Consider the following 17276-nt stretch of genomic DNA (forward strand, 5'->3'; position numbering starts at 1 on the left):
GTCTGGATGGTAGAGCCCAAACCAAAGTGTCAGCAGGGTTGGGTCCTCTGGAGGCTCTGAGGGAAAATGTGTTCCAGGCATCTTGCCCACTTTGTGGTGGTTGCCAGCCATCCTTGGTGTTCCCTGGTTTGTAGACACAGTCTCTGTGCCCAGGTTTACATGGCGTTCTCCCCTGTCTTTCTCTGTATCCAAATTTCCCTCCTCTCATAAGGACACCAGTCACTGAATTAGAACCCACCTAATCCAGTATAATCTCATCTTAATTTGAGTAGGTCTGCGAAGACTCTATATCCAGATAAACGCACATTCACAGGTACCAGGGGTTAGGACTTGAGCCCATCGTTTTGGAAGACACCATTCAACCCAGAGCACCCCAGAAGGCAGAGACTACATTTTGCTGTGCTCATTCATTTATCCATCGACACTCCTACTCTTGACGCTGGGTTATGGCAGTGAAGAAGACAGGCTGTCCTCCCTCTTAGAAGTTACACTCTAATGGGGGAGTTTAACCATCAACAGAGACTCAGCACAGAAGTACAATTTTAGGTAACGGAAAGTATTGGGGAGAAAGTAAACCAGAATAATGGGACCAAGAGCCATAGGTGGGATGGGGGCACGCCTCAGAATTCCCACCTTGTATCTTCTCCCATGGAAGTACACAGTCAAGTAAGGGGCCCAACTACCAAATAATCACAGAAATCGATGTGAAAGGACAGCTGTGGTCGACACTTTGGGAGGTGGAAAATGGATTTGATCTAGCCAGGGAGGTCACACAGCGCCTTGAAATCGATGGGACAGGAGTCATGGGATGCCATGTACGTCACCCACACATTCCCCCTTTTTGCTCTAAACAGTCCCTGGGACCTATCTGCGGCTGACTGACGAGCTTTTCCATCTAGACGTCAAGTTTCAGAAAACATTGTGAATGGCCAACCCTTAAGACTTCATTAGAGGCATTAAAAGCAAACAAACAGTGACAACCAAGAAACCCACTAAACATTTTGTTCATCCTTGCACAGGTCCTGTGCATGACTCTTGTGTCCTGTGGATGCCCACGGCCGGAAACACCAGCGTCACTGGGTAGCCTGTTAGCCTGCAGAAGCTCAGGCTCCACTCCCTCCTACCAAAACAGGACATGCATTTTAACAAGATCCCTAGGCAACCTGTTTGCTCATTAGAGATAGAAGCTGTCCCAGACCCCCCTGTGACGACTCTGTATACCTTCCTTCTACCAGCCGGGCAGAGTCTGTGGAGAGGGTAAGGATTTGTGTGGATAGAAACCTGGAGAGATCTCTGCATGTCTTTTGGAGTTTGGGGAGAATTTCTGCCTGTTTAAAAATTAGAGATTCGGAGCCTATCTGTGAGTTAAGGGAATATATTATGTGTACAAATATTTTGAGGTCACTGAAGAAAAGTTCCCTAAATTCTCTCAGATGTGAACACCTTCCCACCCTGGAGGAGGTAATATCCAGCCAAGCAGGCCTGAGACCCAGGCCCACTTTCAGCAGAAGTCGAAACAACTAACACTTGACCTCCTAAGAACCTCCTATAAGTTCAGGCTGGTAACCCCCACATGGCTTGGGGCATTTCTCTTTATAATTTCCTTTCCTGTTTTAGAACATGAATTTCAACTTCATAGCAGACCATGGTTTGGGGATGACGAAATCATAAAGAACACCTGGAGTCACACTAAGACACTCACCAGGTTGCAGTTCCTAATTCGTCAGTTATTAGGCAACCCAGGGGGTCTGCTGGTGCTTCTCTCCATAGATTTCAACTGTGACTCGTTAAAAGATTAATTAGCCCATTTTATAAACATTCGGTAGCTCTGTGCCCAAACACTTGCAGATACCCTGATCACGCTGGGATACTGGTCATTAGAGGAAGGTGTGTTCACATCGATTGCAGAAATCATTACAGAACCAAAATCCAGACTCCAAAGGAAGATTGCAAAAGACCTCTGCAAACCCACGCACGTTCTAAAGCTTGCCATCAAGGCACACGGCTTACCGAATACCGTGTTCCTGCAAGAGCTTTACAGTAAGTCCCAGCTTAGAATATATCAAATTTTAGGTACCATAAAAGATGGCGTTTTCTCTCGATCAACAGGGCGGTGCACATATATTTTTCCATTCATATGATCTTCTATAGAAAATAAACCAATCTCTGGGTATTCATCCACACCAGGTCCACTGATGAAATACATTGACGTGTTTTCAGACATATGATTGAACAGCTGCAAGGAGAAAAAAACGAAGATGAGGATGAGAAAAAAAACACTATGCACGTCCAATATCAAGGCTCAGATTCAAAGGCGTTTTTGAAGAACCAGACTCAGCAATTGCACGTCTGAGGATTTATCCTAAAGAAATAAATGGATATACAAAGATGCAGGAACAGGGAATATGGTGGCAAGTTGGCTTTTAATGGTGAAAATGAGAAACAACATAAATGTCTACCCGTATGGAACAAGTCGTGTAACAGTACCCTGTCACCTAGAATGGGACTTGGCAGCTTTTCAGGGTGTATGTGAACGGCCGTAAAAACGGGTATGACACGTGGGGAAGCAGGAGAGGCGACCTGAAGGTCGGTGTGCATCGTATAGTCCCGTTCTGTTAACAGATTCACGTCAGTAAATGGAGAGAAGTGTCTGCAGGAATATGTACTGATTGTTAATACAGGGGATCCTTCCGTCCAGGTCGAGAGGCGTGAGGCACACAGCAAACCTTTAGAAAGCTGAGTGAGCCAGTTTGCCGTGGGGCTTCTTGCCGTCACCTGCTGAACCTGTGAAACAACCCTGTGATGCCAGCACTCTCAAGGGTGCCACTGGTGGGGAGCAGGTTGGGGCTCCCACGTGGGAAGGGTGTGCTACGTCTGGGATTCGAACCCATGCAGTCCCCCTGACGCGGGGAGTTTATACTTCTAACCCCTGAGCTTTGAAGACTTCCTGTAGATGTTTTCTTTCTAATAGTAGGCATATACTATTTTTATAAACATGGCAAAAATATGTATGATGTTTCAGTGTTTTCTAGGAATCAGAGAATGTCAGAGCTGTAGGGGACTCAGTACATAATTCAAAGGCCCATTGGGGTCAGGAAGGGAACGAAAAGGACCTGCATGGGGCAGGTGTGAAAATTCCAGCATTCCAACATCACCGAGTGTCTTCTCTGGTGCTTCAGCTGGTACTCAGCGTCCGAGCGAGGGAGACAGTGGGACGTCCTGGGTAAGCCAGGCCCCATCTCCTCCTTGCTGTGTGAGAATGCAGGCTCCGTGTGGGCAGAGCTTCCAATTTTTAGAAAGTCTCCAGAAGTGTAGAATTATAATACAATCTCTTCTTTTCCATTTTTAATTGTAAAATACACATAACATTCAATTTACCTTCTTCCCCATTTGTAAGCGTGCAGTTCAGTGGCATTCTGTCCATTCTCATTGTTGGACCATCTCATTGTTGTGCGACCATCACCACCCTCCGTCTCAGAACACTTTTCATCTTGTAAAACGGAAACTCTGTACCATTTAAACATTGACTCCCCAGCACCTCATCCCCACCCCACCCCCGGCACCTACTGTTTTACTTTCTTTTTTATTTTACTATCCCTTTTGCCCCCACCCCCCGCCTCTAGGGACTACAATCTCCTTATTTTTGAATAATGAATTTTTAAAAAATGACTGCATGGGCCAAATAAAAGAGGGCTGCAGCCTGGAAATAGCCATCGTGTTGCCACAGACGATTCTGATTCTCTCGGTGACACTCGCCCGGAGAAGTGGCTTGCCCACCGTCACGACGCGAGCCCCAGCCCAGGGCCTCTCCCACCGCTTCACTCCCTGGCCTCACCAGCACGCAGCCTGTCAAGACTTCGTCCTCTCCGGAGGGGCCCTGCCTAGTCAGAGAGGGTGATGGGGGCCGTGCCGTAAGCATAGCTGTCTTACCTCCCCAACAAACTTGGGGAAGGGTCCTGTGTCTTCCTCCTCCAGTTCCAAGGTGCTGATAATCCATCGTCTCTTGGATCGCCGCAGAGACTGGTGGCTCTCTCCCTGCAAATGATGGTGACAGTGGTGAGAAGGAGGTGGGTGGTGATGCTTGCCGGCACTGGGCTAGCCCTTGGGAGGAATTCTCTTTCTCATTCTCACAACAGCCTTCAATGCTGAGAAATTCCAAGTGCCTGTTCTCGTAATAACTCTGGTCGTTTCTGCATGGAGGGGCATCTGCCACCCAATGGTTTTACATGGTTCATGAAGTAATTTTAGGGGCTGTGCAGACAGAGCATTAACGAGCAGTACTTATTATGTGCTTACGCCTGTCCTGTGGTAGACATGCAAATAGCTGTTGAATGAATGAGAGAGTTATTCCCTCTCTATGTCTCCGTCTTCCTGAAATCATTGATGAGAACGTCTCCATTCAGTGCTGGATAGGTAACGCCTCTCTGTCTACCAATCTCCCTTGTAACAGAGGCAGAAAGAGACAGACTCAGACATTGGGCTCAGAGATTTGTCAGGCAAGAGAATATAGACAGACGTTAACAGGGTGGCTTTGTCTGTATTCTATTTATATATGTACTGTACAGTTGCCGTCTATTACAATTGAACCTGGTTCATAGCCACATTCATTTCTATCCAGAAAAATGTACATTTAAAAGAAATAATAACTTAGCTAGAAAGTGAGTTTATCACAAGAACAACAGGGAGGAAATGGTCCTAAGGTGGTGTGAGGATGGTGGTTGGTTTGCTGCCCCACACCCACCCGCTAGAAATATTAAGTCCACTGTATTTTTATTCCGTAAAGGAGCAAATGGCGTGGATAAACCTCTGGGCTGATTTTTGATGCTCGCAGATTGCTCATCCTGTAATTAGACATCAAAGCACCATCTGCAGTTCTCGGGCAGTCCCTCAAGATTCTAAAAGCCCACGTCTAGTTACTAATTCGTTTCCTGCCAACCAAACATCGACAGGGCACTAAAAAACGTGGAATTGCAATCCAGTCTCTAAGCAAAGCGTAGTCTCACTTGATTTATTAAGAAACTGACTTCCAAACCCGCCTGTGTTTGATTGGTAAGATCATCATTCTCTTGTTGGAAGCTGTTGATCATGTTGACCTTAAAAATTAAAATGGCATTAATTAGTGGGGAATATACTTATCAGAATCGGGTAGAAACTGCCTGAAGTCACACAGACCTTCTAGAACTCGAGTGGAAAAAAGAATGTCTGCATTTAGTTTGATAAATATAATTCCTTGTTCTTGACGCCTCCGTTCATCCTGTGTTTCCCCGAAAATAAGACCGGGTCTTATATTAATTTTTGTTCCAAAAGACGTATTAGGGCTTATGTTCAGGGGATGTCACCCCAAAAAATCATGCTAGGGCTTATTTTCTGGTTAGAACTTATTTTCGGGGAAACACGGTAACTACCACTTCTCTTCTGTAACTGCAGAACTGACAAAGGAGTTCTGATCTGGTGTTACCAGTGGTGGGGGCCTTTAAAACCATAACATTCTACTGTTACGTTAATTAACAAAGCAGGACAGTAAACTGTCCATTCAAGAGAACCAGAGACAGTGCCACTCTTCAAACTAAATGGAACTTTTAAAAACAGGGCTATTTTTCATAAAAATGGGTAATTATATTAACATGTAATGGGTTTATTCTTGTTATATTTAATGAATTGAGAGACAGGTTTAAAAATCCCCATCTGAAATAAAGTACCAGTAAATATAGCCCTCATAAGCAAAAGCTCTCTGGATTCTCAATAAAGTTTTCTCCCCCATCACATTATAGATGTAAATCTTTTAAAAGTTGTCCTCTTTGGACTAACTGCTTAAAATTGGCAAGGATGGGAAATATAAGGGCACTTACAAAACGATTTCAGCCATTATACTCGTAAGTTTCTAGTCTTTTTGCATCACCCAGACAAGTGAATTTCCAAGGTGTGCATACACAGAGGGGAAATCTCACACACACACACACACACACACACACACACACACACACACGCAGACATGTACACACAATGACGTGGAATTTCAGGCGTCTCCTGCAAAGTGTCGTCGTTCACCATCTCACACCTTTTTTTCAGCAGTCTAGCCAGGTCTTATGTAACTACCGCTGTGCCATTTATGTGCTATCACAGCAAAATAAACTTCCAGAGCTTTCGTGTTGAAAGGACTCTCAAAGACACCCTGTCTCACACCCTCATTTACCGAAGGAGAAACTGAGGCTGGAGAGGAGACAAAACCTCAGTGTCGTCCTCACCTTCTGCAGTCGACCAGCTCACCAGCTCTGTTGTTCTTGAATGAGGCGGTTGAGTGAATTAATCAGGCAGAGCATAAATGCTAACGTCTTATTAAGATAACTAGATTCAGAATTTTCCAGATTAAAAAAGCAGCAGCAATAACAATACTATAGCTAGAAAAACAGAAAGACACAGACATACGGACACACCGGCTCAGCCGTTACTGTGCCAAGCTCTTCCGTGCGTTTCCTCATTTACTCTCACAACCTCCAGGGCAGGTTAGTACAAATCCTTTTTCAGGGGAAGAAATGAGGCTTAACAAGGTTAGGTTAAAACCCTGATGCCCGGGTCACACCCCAGATCAGCTCAGTCTGAACCTCTGGGGGTGGCATCCAGATATTGGGACTTTTCCAGCTCCCTGGAAGAGTCCAACTTACGCCAATGTGAGAACCAAGGTCAAGTAGTTAGCCGAGAGCCTCCGCCAGAAGTGGACGAGCCTGGGTTAGGATGCTAAGCAACCCAATCCAGGCGCACAGCCTTCACCCCTACCACGCACCGCCTCCTGGGGGTGTTACAGGGGAGAACTCGACAGCAGTGTAACAACCCCAGGACTCTCCCTCCCCAACTGTAGAAAGCTGCTCACAACCAACAAGCGTGTGCAGTGTTAACTCCATCCACTAAGTACCAATGGAACAAGCCCTCTATTTCTCTAATCTTGATTCCACTGTCTCTATTTTCATTTCAGCAGTTGCAACTGGTAGGCTGTGTGTGTGGGTAGGGGTGGGGGTTAGTCATCCATCCTCATCGGTTTGCTCAAATTGTCTTGACAGTGTTATAAAAGAGACAATAGGCCCAAAATGGAGTCACACGTGCTCCACCCCACATCTCCAAACCAAGGTTTAATACCTAACTTAATTATGGTTTCAACCTCACCCAGAAATGGAGCCTTGAACCAATCTGTCTGGAATGACCGGCTCAGCAGTCGTGAGGTCGTCTGCCTGATAGACGCCCCCAACCCCCGCCACCCCCTAAGGGAAGGTGACCTTGCCAGTGTAACTTCCTTATCCCGCCCCCTTCTGCCTAAAATGCCTTTCATTTGTCCAGCTCCTCTGGGCTTCTTTCTGTCTGCTAGATGGGATGTTGCCCGATTCATGAATTGCTGAATAAAGCCAATAAGACCTTTATAATTTACTGAGTTGAATTTTGTTTTTTAACAGATTTGGTGGCAGTGGTAGAATCCGAAGGAAACTTCTGATGGCTTCAGGGACAAGAAACACAGGCACTAGTATCCCTGATCCCTTGGAGTTCTCTGTCTTTCTTGCCACTTCCGAGTGCTGTGGGTAAGTTCCTCTCGGTAACAGCTCCACTCTCTTTGTGTGGGCTCCCAGTCTAGTTGGCTTTCCAGTCCGGGATTCACGGGTCAGTCTGGACTGACAGAGGGCCCTGACAGAGTGCCAGTCCCCAGCCCTTGGTTAGCCCATGTCCCAGTCCAGGGCTTTGTGGATCAGCCTGAGCTGGCAGATGGTCCCACCAGAACCCTAGTCCCTAGCCCTTGGTTCACCCAAAGTCCCCATTTGTTGGGGTCGGCGGTTTCAGTCCACAGCTCCATGTTGGGAACTGCTGGTGGCATATACCGAAGGCCATTCCTTGGCCAGTCGCAGTGACGTCTCTCTGATTACTGCTGGCGTGTTGATGCAGTGTGCACATGTGGTGAAGTCTATTGATAATGGGAATCACATAAGCTCAAAGGCAAAAATGGGTCGGCACCGCTCAAGTGCATAAAAGCTGTTAGAGCGTTCATCACTTAACTCTAAGACTCCGAGTTGGCATAAGTTGGTCACACAACGAGTTAGATCGACACAGATCACAACCCGACCACAGGAAAATTTTCATGCCGTGAGGTATACATCACACAGTCCCCAGCCCAGGAACACATCCCTCTTAGGTGTTAAACTGGCTACAAGAAACCCAAGCTGAGCTAAAATGGAATCCTTACGTTCCAAAGAGTGGAGTGTGCCACCATCAGGCGCCTTTACTTATTTTAACTATGGTCCCAGGAGCTACAAACACCTACAAAAATGGCAAAATCTTTCTAAAGACAACCTAGAATTACAATGGCCATTACAGGGAATGTCCCAGTTAATCAAGATCGTTCACTAAGAAGTGCCTTGAAAGCAAGGGATCCCAAATCAAACCAAGAGAATGGGATATCTATTTTAATGGGTGTGCAGAAGCTTCCAGAAGCCTTCAACAGCCCCAAAGTAGCTTCACTGAAGAATCTGTTACAAAAGGCTAATGAAAAATTAAAGACACAAGAGGCACCTAAACCAAAGACCATAAGACAGACGTGCCTCGTGCCACCCCCTCTATCCTGTACCCGAGTCCTCATCCTCCCTCTGAACTGCCTTTCCCCTCAGAAGAGACCACTAAACAGCTGCCTACTAAAATAAGACGACCGAGACTGCAGGTGACCCCTCTCCAGGTATCTTTCACTCCTTGATCAAACACCAAACTGAGGGCCTGTGGTTAAAGAATAAGGGCCTGTGGTCAAAGAACTATGGTTAAAGAATTTTCTAAACCCAGGGATGGTCCCCCAAAGTTTCCCGAAGAATTGGGAGTCTTTATCGGGGCCTGTGACCCTGGGCTGCCAGGTCTTTACCATCTTATGCACGTGGTCCCTGGTCTCCCTTAAGTACCAGGAAAGCTTGCAATACAGCCGCTGAGCTTCTAAGAGATTCTGGACTCTTCTCTGTCCACAATGACTGGTGTATCATTCAGACAGGCAAATAAAAGGAAGGGGACTTTGGCTGACCTAAGGGCTTTCCAAGGCTCTCCTCCTTCAGCGCTCTGAGTCCCTTACATAAACGATGTCAGCCAGCCTGCTCTTGACTATAAATGGATTATCTCCTTATATTAATGGATTGATAAAAAGGCAAAAATAGGTTGGGAGGCCACCAGGATGACTGAACTTGTAACCACAGCTGAATACTTGGAAAGGACTTTGGAACAAGACCATAAACAAAAGTCTGCTCAGCTGTTAGCCGCTTAGCTGCACAGCTTCACAGCCAGACAACTGAACGAACACCTGGGCTGCCAGGTTGCACCCACCTAGGGGTCCATCGCCAAAATGCTGGCCCCCCCGAGGTCAGGGTCCCTTTCGTAATCAATGGGGATACTGGATAAAAGATTATCCTCAAATGTCTTGGGCAAATTCTTTCATGTCAACTCAAATGCTCCATGTCGGCCCCCAGGGGAGGCCCCACAGGGGTCCCTTTGAGAGCTGACAGGACTCCAAGAGGCTCTTGGTAAACTGCGGCCAGTAATTCCCTTACACAGTCAAGGGAAAACTAAAATGAAAATGAATGAGAAACTGCCAAATTCTGACAGATATCAGAGCTACACTCTCTACTTTAAACCCCATTCTTACAGGATAGCCAATTCCTTGGAGTGAAAAAGAAGTTTCCATAGTGGTGGTATCTAATAAAATTCAGAGAGTTCTGATCTCAGCCAGTACAAATACTCTGGGTCCTCTCACTGAAAACCACTCCTTTCTGCTGTGATCTGTATATATCAGGTAGAGATCTTTCTAAATTCAAAGGGCTAATACATTTTTGTCTCCAAGGGAGACCTCACCTTAGAATTTCCTAAGTAAACTGAACTTGATCTTTTATGTTCCTTATACCCTATTCTTGATATAGAAGAGGAAGAATCCCAGAGGGGAAAAAAAATCCCTAATTTAATCGACGTGCCTGGAAATGTGTGGGCTACTTTTAATATTGACACCGAGAGAATAAAAAGTGCAGAACCTACAAAATTGCAGATAGACATAACTAAACCTCCCCAATTGCCTCTGTGTCCATGAAATTGCAAAACCGGAACAGGCCGCACCCACAGAGAAGAAGACCTGACCCTCCAGGGCTGACCAGCCCCCGTAACACGTAACACACCAGTCAGGCCCATCCAGATATGTGGGGGGGGGGGAGGGGGGGTTGGCCACTCATCCAGGACGTGAGAGCTTTTCACAAAACAGTTATTCCCCATTTCCCAGTTGTTCCAAACCCGAACCCCCTCTTGTTACAAGTGCCACCAGACTCAAGATGGTTCACCGTTGTGGGCCCTGTGTGGCCTTCTGCAGCAAGCCTGGGGACCCCAGTGGCCAGTAGTGACTTGCCTTTACGTGGAATAATCAACAGTGTTCCTGGACTGTCAGGCTGCAGAGGTTCTCTGCGGCCCCGTCTGGTTTCTGCCAAGGGCTCCGCCAAGATGCAAGACCCTCCCGTTTCCTGGAAAATCAACCCTTCCAAGCGGGTACCTGACCTCTTGCTATCCTCAGTTACCAAGCAGGTGCCCACAAAGGGTGTCTCCCTGTGTAGGAGCAGTCAGCTGGGAGAGGACATAGGCCTCTAAGGAGAGGTTACAGTTATCTCTGGACACTTCATTACCTCGGTCACCAGCAGCCGCTTTGTGGGGTTGGCTGGCTGGCTGGCTGTGGACAGTGGGTTCCTAGCTTTGCTCTGTCGGCCTCCCCACTGTGAACTCACTAAAATTGCGGACCCTGCATGTGTCCCTTGGGAAGAGAAACGTGAGCAGGCCTTTGTGAGCCTAGAACAACACCGAGGAGCTGCCTGCCAAGGGCTGCCTGACCTCAGACCCCACGTCCTCGTGCAGGGAGTGAGCCAGGCTCAAGCAAGAACAGGGCCTAGTCCTGTGACCGTGGACTTGAGTCAGTGACCTCGCTGCCTTCGGCTGTAGCTGCAGCTGCAGCGAGAACCTGCAGTGGACTCGACCCTAGGAAATGACATTGGTTTACAAACTCTGCATACTGGCCAAAGTCCCCGTAATTCTGGAATGACTCAGTGCTTCCCTGTAAGCCGACCCACCTGTGAGGTCTTCCTGCCCCTTTCTGCACCTTTCACGATGCAGCCCTCTTCCTCCTACTGCGTTACTCCCCCTGCCCCAACAGGGCAGGTCCTGCGACTACTGCGAGGTGAAACCGTCCTTTTTCATGACACCACGTCCTGGTTTACAAGACACCCATTTGACTGATCCTGATCTAATTCTGTCTGTTCATGGGTCCTAATGTGGACATAAAAAAGGACATTTCCAAGCTGGCTTTGCTGTCGCGACCCAATGTGAACTACTGGACAGGGTCAGTACCCCCAACAAGCAGGGTTCCGGGCCCTTCTCCAAATATGCCAGAGGACAAACAGGTAATATTTAAACTCCAGCCACTGTGTCTCTGGGGTCGTCCATGATTTGAGGGTGTTACGGAAACAAAGGGGTTTGCTTACGACCACTGAGACCCCACCCAAAAGTGGACAACAAGTAAATGAACTTCCTCAAAACTGAGGCTCACACAAAACAGACAGAAGGTGAGTGGCAGGGGAGTGGCCGGCTGACGTTCAGGAAGAGGCAGCAGCAACAGACCCCATGCAGGTTGTGTGCGGCGCGCATGGCTGAGGTCCATGCGCTTCTGGAAAAAGCGACCCCTTGTTGCCAGACTTGGGCCACCCTGCTGTCCTTGCAACATGGCAGCAGTCTGCTCCGGAATCAGAGAAGTCATGACGGCAAACGGGGTGTAAATTTAGTGAGCACTCGGGGTACAGGAACCCCAAGATGTCCGCTCGGATCTCCAGGCTGCCTGGCAAACCCGTTTTTGGGCTTTTGCATTCTTTCACCCACCCTGGTGCATTTCAGGTGACTCCAATTACCGTGTATCCCCGAAAATAAGACCTAACCGGAAAACAAGCCCTCGCATGATTTTTCAGGATGACATCCCCTGAACATAAGCCCTAATGCGTCTTTTGGAGCACAACTTAATATAAGACCCAGTCTCATTTTCGGGGAAACACGGTATGAATAAACACTGGTGGGGAGACTTCTCTAAAACTGTGAGAGCAGTTTACCACCAGTGTCTGAACTGTCAGGCCCATCATCCCGGGAAAACTGCTTTTGTTTCCAAGGGTCCCCAGCCTCTCTGGCTCCTGTGAACGCGGGCAGCCGACTGCACTCACCTCCCCCCGGAGGCCGGGCCACCAGTGTGCTCTGGTTACTGTGCGGGCTTTCCCGGTGGGCCGAAGCCCTCCCTGGCCACAAGGCTGGTGCCCTCCCAGGGGCAAAGAAACTGTGAAAAACATGTTCCCCACTCGTAGGAAGCCTTCCACAATCTCCATGACCAAGGCACCCCAGAAAAAAATTAATCTTTTCTGAGAAGCGTTCATGATGAGTTCATCATTATTAAAAAAAAAAAAAAAAATGCTGAGAACTTGAGGTCAACGGATCCCCGGGGCAAATCATACAAGCCTCAGTGAAAACCTACAAACTTCTTGGAAGTGTAACTGTCACTGTCACTCTCAATCGTCAGAGAATGAATAGGCTCCTCAAACGCAGAATCTCTAAACCTGCAGGACGACTGGGCTCCCTGGTCCCCAGTCGTAAACTCTCCACATGACAGAGTCACCGGCAGACCAGTGTCTACTGGCAGACAGCCTTCTGTGGACATCTGTCATCTCGCACTAATGGGACCAGCTACTGTAAGTCTTCAGGGCCCATCATAAGCAGCTTCGGGAAGCTTTCCAATCCTGGTTCAAAGGGTTCTATCAATCACAGTCTGGAGCCTGGTCACAGGGTATTCTGGAAACATCACTGGGGAAGGTAGGCCTCGAACCCTGTTGGAAGGGGCCTCACCAAGTGCTCCTGACCTCTGACACTGCCGCAGAGTAGAAGGCACCGAGCCTCGGGCACACATCTCCCAGGTGTAGGAGGCTCCATCTGATACCTGGTCCTGGACAGATGCTGGACACCTCCGAATCAAATCATCGAGGAAGAGAAGTTGCTGGCATCCAGGTAGACTGCTCCCAGCCAAGATGCTGCACCCAGGATTCTTACTTTAACTCAACATGAAACTCTTTCTTCTCCTTCTTTCCTTTACTCTGACATTGGCCTGGGAAGGTAACGCCACCACCCAGATGTCCAAGGCCATTGCTAACGGGGGTACCCTTTGGGACTGCTGCATTTGTCATCAACAACTCCTACCTGCCCATGATGCTAGAGACCCCTGGTCCTCCATGCGACCAGCTTCTCCTCTGTTCCCCGTCACGATAAACTACAATCCACCCCCGCTGGAATTTAGAGTCCAGCTCTTAGATCCAGAACCTACAGTGTCTTGCTTTTACTTTCCGATTATAGCTGTACTTGCCCAACTAGACACAACTGCCTGCCTCCCTCGCCGCCCCCGCTCCCGTGTTGCTCATAATTATCTAGATCAGATCTGCCCCCACCATGGAAAGAACCCATCTTTGTGAGGAATTTAGAACAACTTTGTATTTCAGACTAGAAAATCAACTTTTCAAACACGCTGGAAACTTAACTGACCCCTGGCTTAAAGGGGCAAGTACATCTATTCGTGCAAATGAATCCATTGGCGGTGCCACCTTAGAGGGAGTGCTGTATGTCCCCACAGCATCTCTCTTTGTGCTGGCTGTCATTGTCCTTGGGCCTAGGAATGCCCAGATGGCTGGCCCATACCCAGGCAGTGCCCTTAGGTATCTAACTGGGCCCCCGCTGTTAGACCTCATTGGTCAGCTGCCTTGAACTTATATCACTGAATCGTACCGGGAGGCGCTCATGACTCAGTATCCACTTCCTTGCCACTCTCCCTGTCCCTTGTGAGGGGTGAGTACAGTGAGCCTGGGATCAGGCTCCTCTCCTTCACTCGTGAAAGTATTCAGAACGTACTGCTAAAGCAATGGCCGCCCCACAAAAACCGAGACTCTCTGGCCCAGGTTGCTCTTGATAACAGGACAGGCCCTGAGTGTCTTTTCACTGAGCAAGGACGTTTCGGTGCTCCAGCCAATGCCACCTGCCACCCCTAGATTCACACCACTGGGGAAGTTGAGACTTCGCTAAACAAGCCACTTGGCTTAAGAAAGTGACTCCTTCAGCAGGGTCTTTCTTTGACTGATTTGATTTTGATTGGTTTGGATCCTGAGGACCATGGTTCAGAAACACACCCAGACACTGGGAATCGTCCGTGTAGCATAACCATAGCAGTCTGCTGGTGCGCTGTATTCTCTCCCAGGCGTCACGTGCATGTTTGCAGCTGCTACCCACCAAACAAATCATCTCCCAAAGACCAGAACATCAGAGAAGGGATGAAGAGAATGAGCAACTTCAAGAATGTCAACCCCAAGTCATGACCTGGGCACTCCACAGAGTCAGCTAAAACCGGGAGCGCTCAGAGCGGCAGCTGGGAGTGCAGCCAGTGCCTTAAATTTTGATCACATCTGTCAGCTGAGAGTCTGATCAAAAGGGAGGAACAGTTAAAAAAGAGACCACAGGCCTCGAATGAGCTCAGCCCCACATCACCAAGGTGAGCCTTACCTTCAGTTTCAGCCTCCCCCAGAAAAGGAGCCTTGAACCAGTCAGCCTGGAATGACCGGCTCAGCACTAGCGAGGTCGTCTGCCTGATAGACCCCTGCCATCCCCTAAGGGAATGACCTTGCCACAATCAGCCCTTTGCCAGTGTAACTTCCTCATTCTACCCCTTTCATTTCTACCCCTTTCGTTTGTCCCGTTCCTCAGGGCTCCTTTCTGTTTGCTACATGGGATGCTACCCAATTCATGAATCGCGGAATAAAGCCAATAAGACCTTTATAATTTACTGATTTGAAGTTTGTTCCTGAACAACATACACAATTAAGATTTTCTCGGTCTGATGTACATAAGTATCTTGGAAAACTTGCGTGTGTTGCTATAAAGCTAAATAAAAGTGGTGTGTGCTGTTCAAAGCAGTTTCGAGATGAGTGCCCTCAGCCTGCCCCACTCCTCCCCCAAACACGCTGTGACTCTAAACCCTCTGTGTAACGTCTGGCACCTCCGCTGCTGCACCGTGCGGTAAATAACCAGCCCCCTTGCTCCCACCTCGCCAGCCTCCATCAGATCACACTCAGGTCTCCCCCTCCGGCCCCCTTTATCCTACAAGGAGCAGAAGCAGCTTGAGCTGTGCTTTCCATCCCCACAGGCATCCCACGCACCCAGGTGTGGGTACCAGTCCCGGCTTACCTGGGGCAGCAGCACTAGGAGAAGAAGCTGCAGTAACATGTGGGCTCTGGCGCTCATGCCGGCAGAGTGGGGGGAGTGCCTGAGATGCCCCTGAGCGTGACGCTGACAGCCAGCCCTCGGCTGTGGTCTCACCCAGAGCCAGATGCTGTCCTTCCCTGCTAGGAACTGCTCCTCAATCACTCTCTGGTCACTTTGTCCCAGAGGTTCTCATCTCAACTTTCTCCTCCCCTCTCCCTGGCTGTTCTTGTGTGTATCGGGGTGGGGCTGGCAGAGACTTAAGCTTTAACCTCGTAAGCCAGAAGCAGTTCCTAGGAAGGGAGTGGACGGAAATAAAAACACACTTAACTACACGCGCACACAGATACCAGCCGGAATCTGACCCCCGGGGGTTAGGGCTCAGTCAGGGGACCACAAAACCAGCAAACTAGCATGTGGGAAAGCGGGGCTCTGTTTCTTTGTGTTTAGTTTCTAAGTAGGACAGCCAACGATCTCTTTCTGTAGCAGGATATTTTAATGACTATTTCCTATACCCCCTCTCCTTTGTAACAAAAGAACTGGAAAAGGACTCCAAGAAAGCATAACTTTGTTAATGAGGAGGAAAAAAAAAGAGAGAAAGAAAAAGGAAAAAAAGGAACCACCTTTTACTTTGCAAAGCACTAACAATCTTTATCCTGACCATGTCTCGGGGCTGTGGGATTTACAGACTTTTTCAACCAAAATCTCTTGTAAGCTTAGATGAATCTGTCGGAGTTTGGGATGAAAGTAGGCGGGAGGAAGGATGGGAAAGACATTCCCTGTGAGAGGGTCTCTGTACCAACCCGGGGGTCTTGCATTAGAATTCTGAACAAAAAGGACAAGGTGGGATCCTACTACGTCAAGTTGAAAACAAAATCTGAGGTCCATAAGCCTGGTTACCTTGCCGTATTCCCTTGTTATCACAGTACCTTGTTTAAAATAGTAAACAGTTCTTTAGCAGATGAAACAGATGTCTAAGTGGACATCCATAGCTCTGTGAGATGTAATTTGAATAGTTTATTATCGTAGTCCATATTAATAGCTTTTTATTGAAAAGAGTAACAAATGCACTTTTAAGATCTCTACTTTCCCATGCATAAAGAGAAGCAGAAGAATAATTATTGAATGTACAACTTTGTGTTTATTTTCAAAGTGGATACTTTTTATTTTCAAAGTGGATACTTTTATTCCATGGCAGTGATTGAAAAACTTGATTAAGTTAGAATCATTAATTCGGAATTTATAGATCAAATAAGCTAACCATGTCGAATGTTTGTGGGGGGAAATAAAGACGCAGGTTGAACACCCTCAGTGCTAGGACAATGCTGAGGATGATAATAATTGAGCCGGAGAGACAGTGTGTTGAGTTCCAAAGATGTGGGGGGAGGAGCAGGGCTGGGGAATGCTAGTGAAGGGTTGGTTACATTTACTGTAAGTTGAAAGAAAGTGGTATTTTACTATATTAACAACAACCACATTTTCAACATCCTCAAACATTTACAAGTTGACAAGAAGCCAGTTTCCCACAAGGTAACCCTTCTCAGTGAGGCTGAGTGAGGCTGTGACTCCCTCAGCTGGTGACTTTAGGCTTCACCTGTGGCATCTCTTAGGTGAGTCTGAACCAGGGGACTTTCGGTTTCCTCTAAGCTTCTCTCACTCCAGGGTTCCTGTGTCCTTAGAAGTGCAGTAATACTTTGCAGCCACGAGGTGGCAGCTCCCAGCTCCGTGTAAATTGATAAAATGAAGAAATGTGATTGCTTGTGAGATAAAAATTCCTTGATTAAAAGGAAGGTATGAGCCGCAATTCATTATATAAACTCAACATTCTCACCTTGGGTGTAGAGAGGAGTCCAACCGACTGCAAGCCCTCAGGACTTTTTTTATAACGATAAACACATCAGGAGTTTATCGTTTCTAGGAAAGGATGGATTTTGTCCTGAATTACCCATGTCAGCCAACGTTCCTGCAAACGC

At 47.7% G+C, this 17276-nt stretch overlaps 1 protein-coding gene across 3 annotated transcripts in view; it reads right to left on the bottom strand.

The window, feature by feature from the left end:
- The window catches only part of CDH26 (cadherin 26), a 42140-nt gene extending 26592 nt beyond the window's left edge, over positions 1-15548 (bottom strand). For 2 of the 3 annotated variants that reach the window (XM_033094691.1, XM_033094689.1), the window contains exons 1-3: positions 5004-5093; positions 3931-4035; positions 2078-2236 (exon numbers count right to left, since the gene is read on the bottom strand). In XM_033094691.1, the coding sequence (XP_032950582.1) occupies positions 2078-2236; positions 3931-4035; positions 5004-5087 (348 nt within the window). In that variant the 5' untranslated portion in view covers positions 5088-5093. Of the gene's footprint in view, positions 1-2077; positions 2237-3930; positions 4036-5003; positions 5094-15288 lie in introns of those variants that run through there. The other variant, XM_033094690.1, reaches the window with a different exon arrangement.
- Positions 15549-17276: the final 1728 nt, after the last annotated feature.

Source organism: Rhinolophus ferrumequinum, chromosome 23 (genome assembly GCF_004115265.2).
Source record: "Rhinolophus ferrumequinum isolate MPI-CBG mRhiFer1 chromosome 23, mRhiFer1_v1.p, whole genome shotgun sequence".
Taxonomy (NCBI): Eukaryota; Metazoa; Chordata; class Mammalia; order Chiroptera; family Rhinolophidae; genus Rhinolophus; species Rhinolophus ferrumequinum.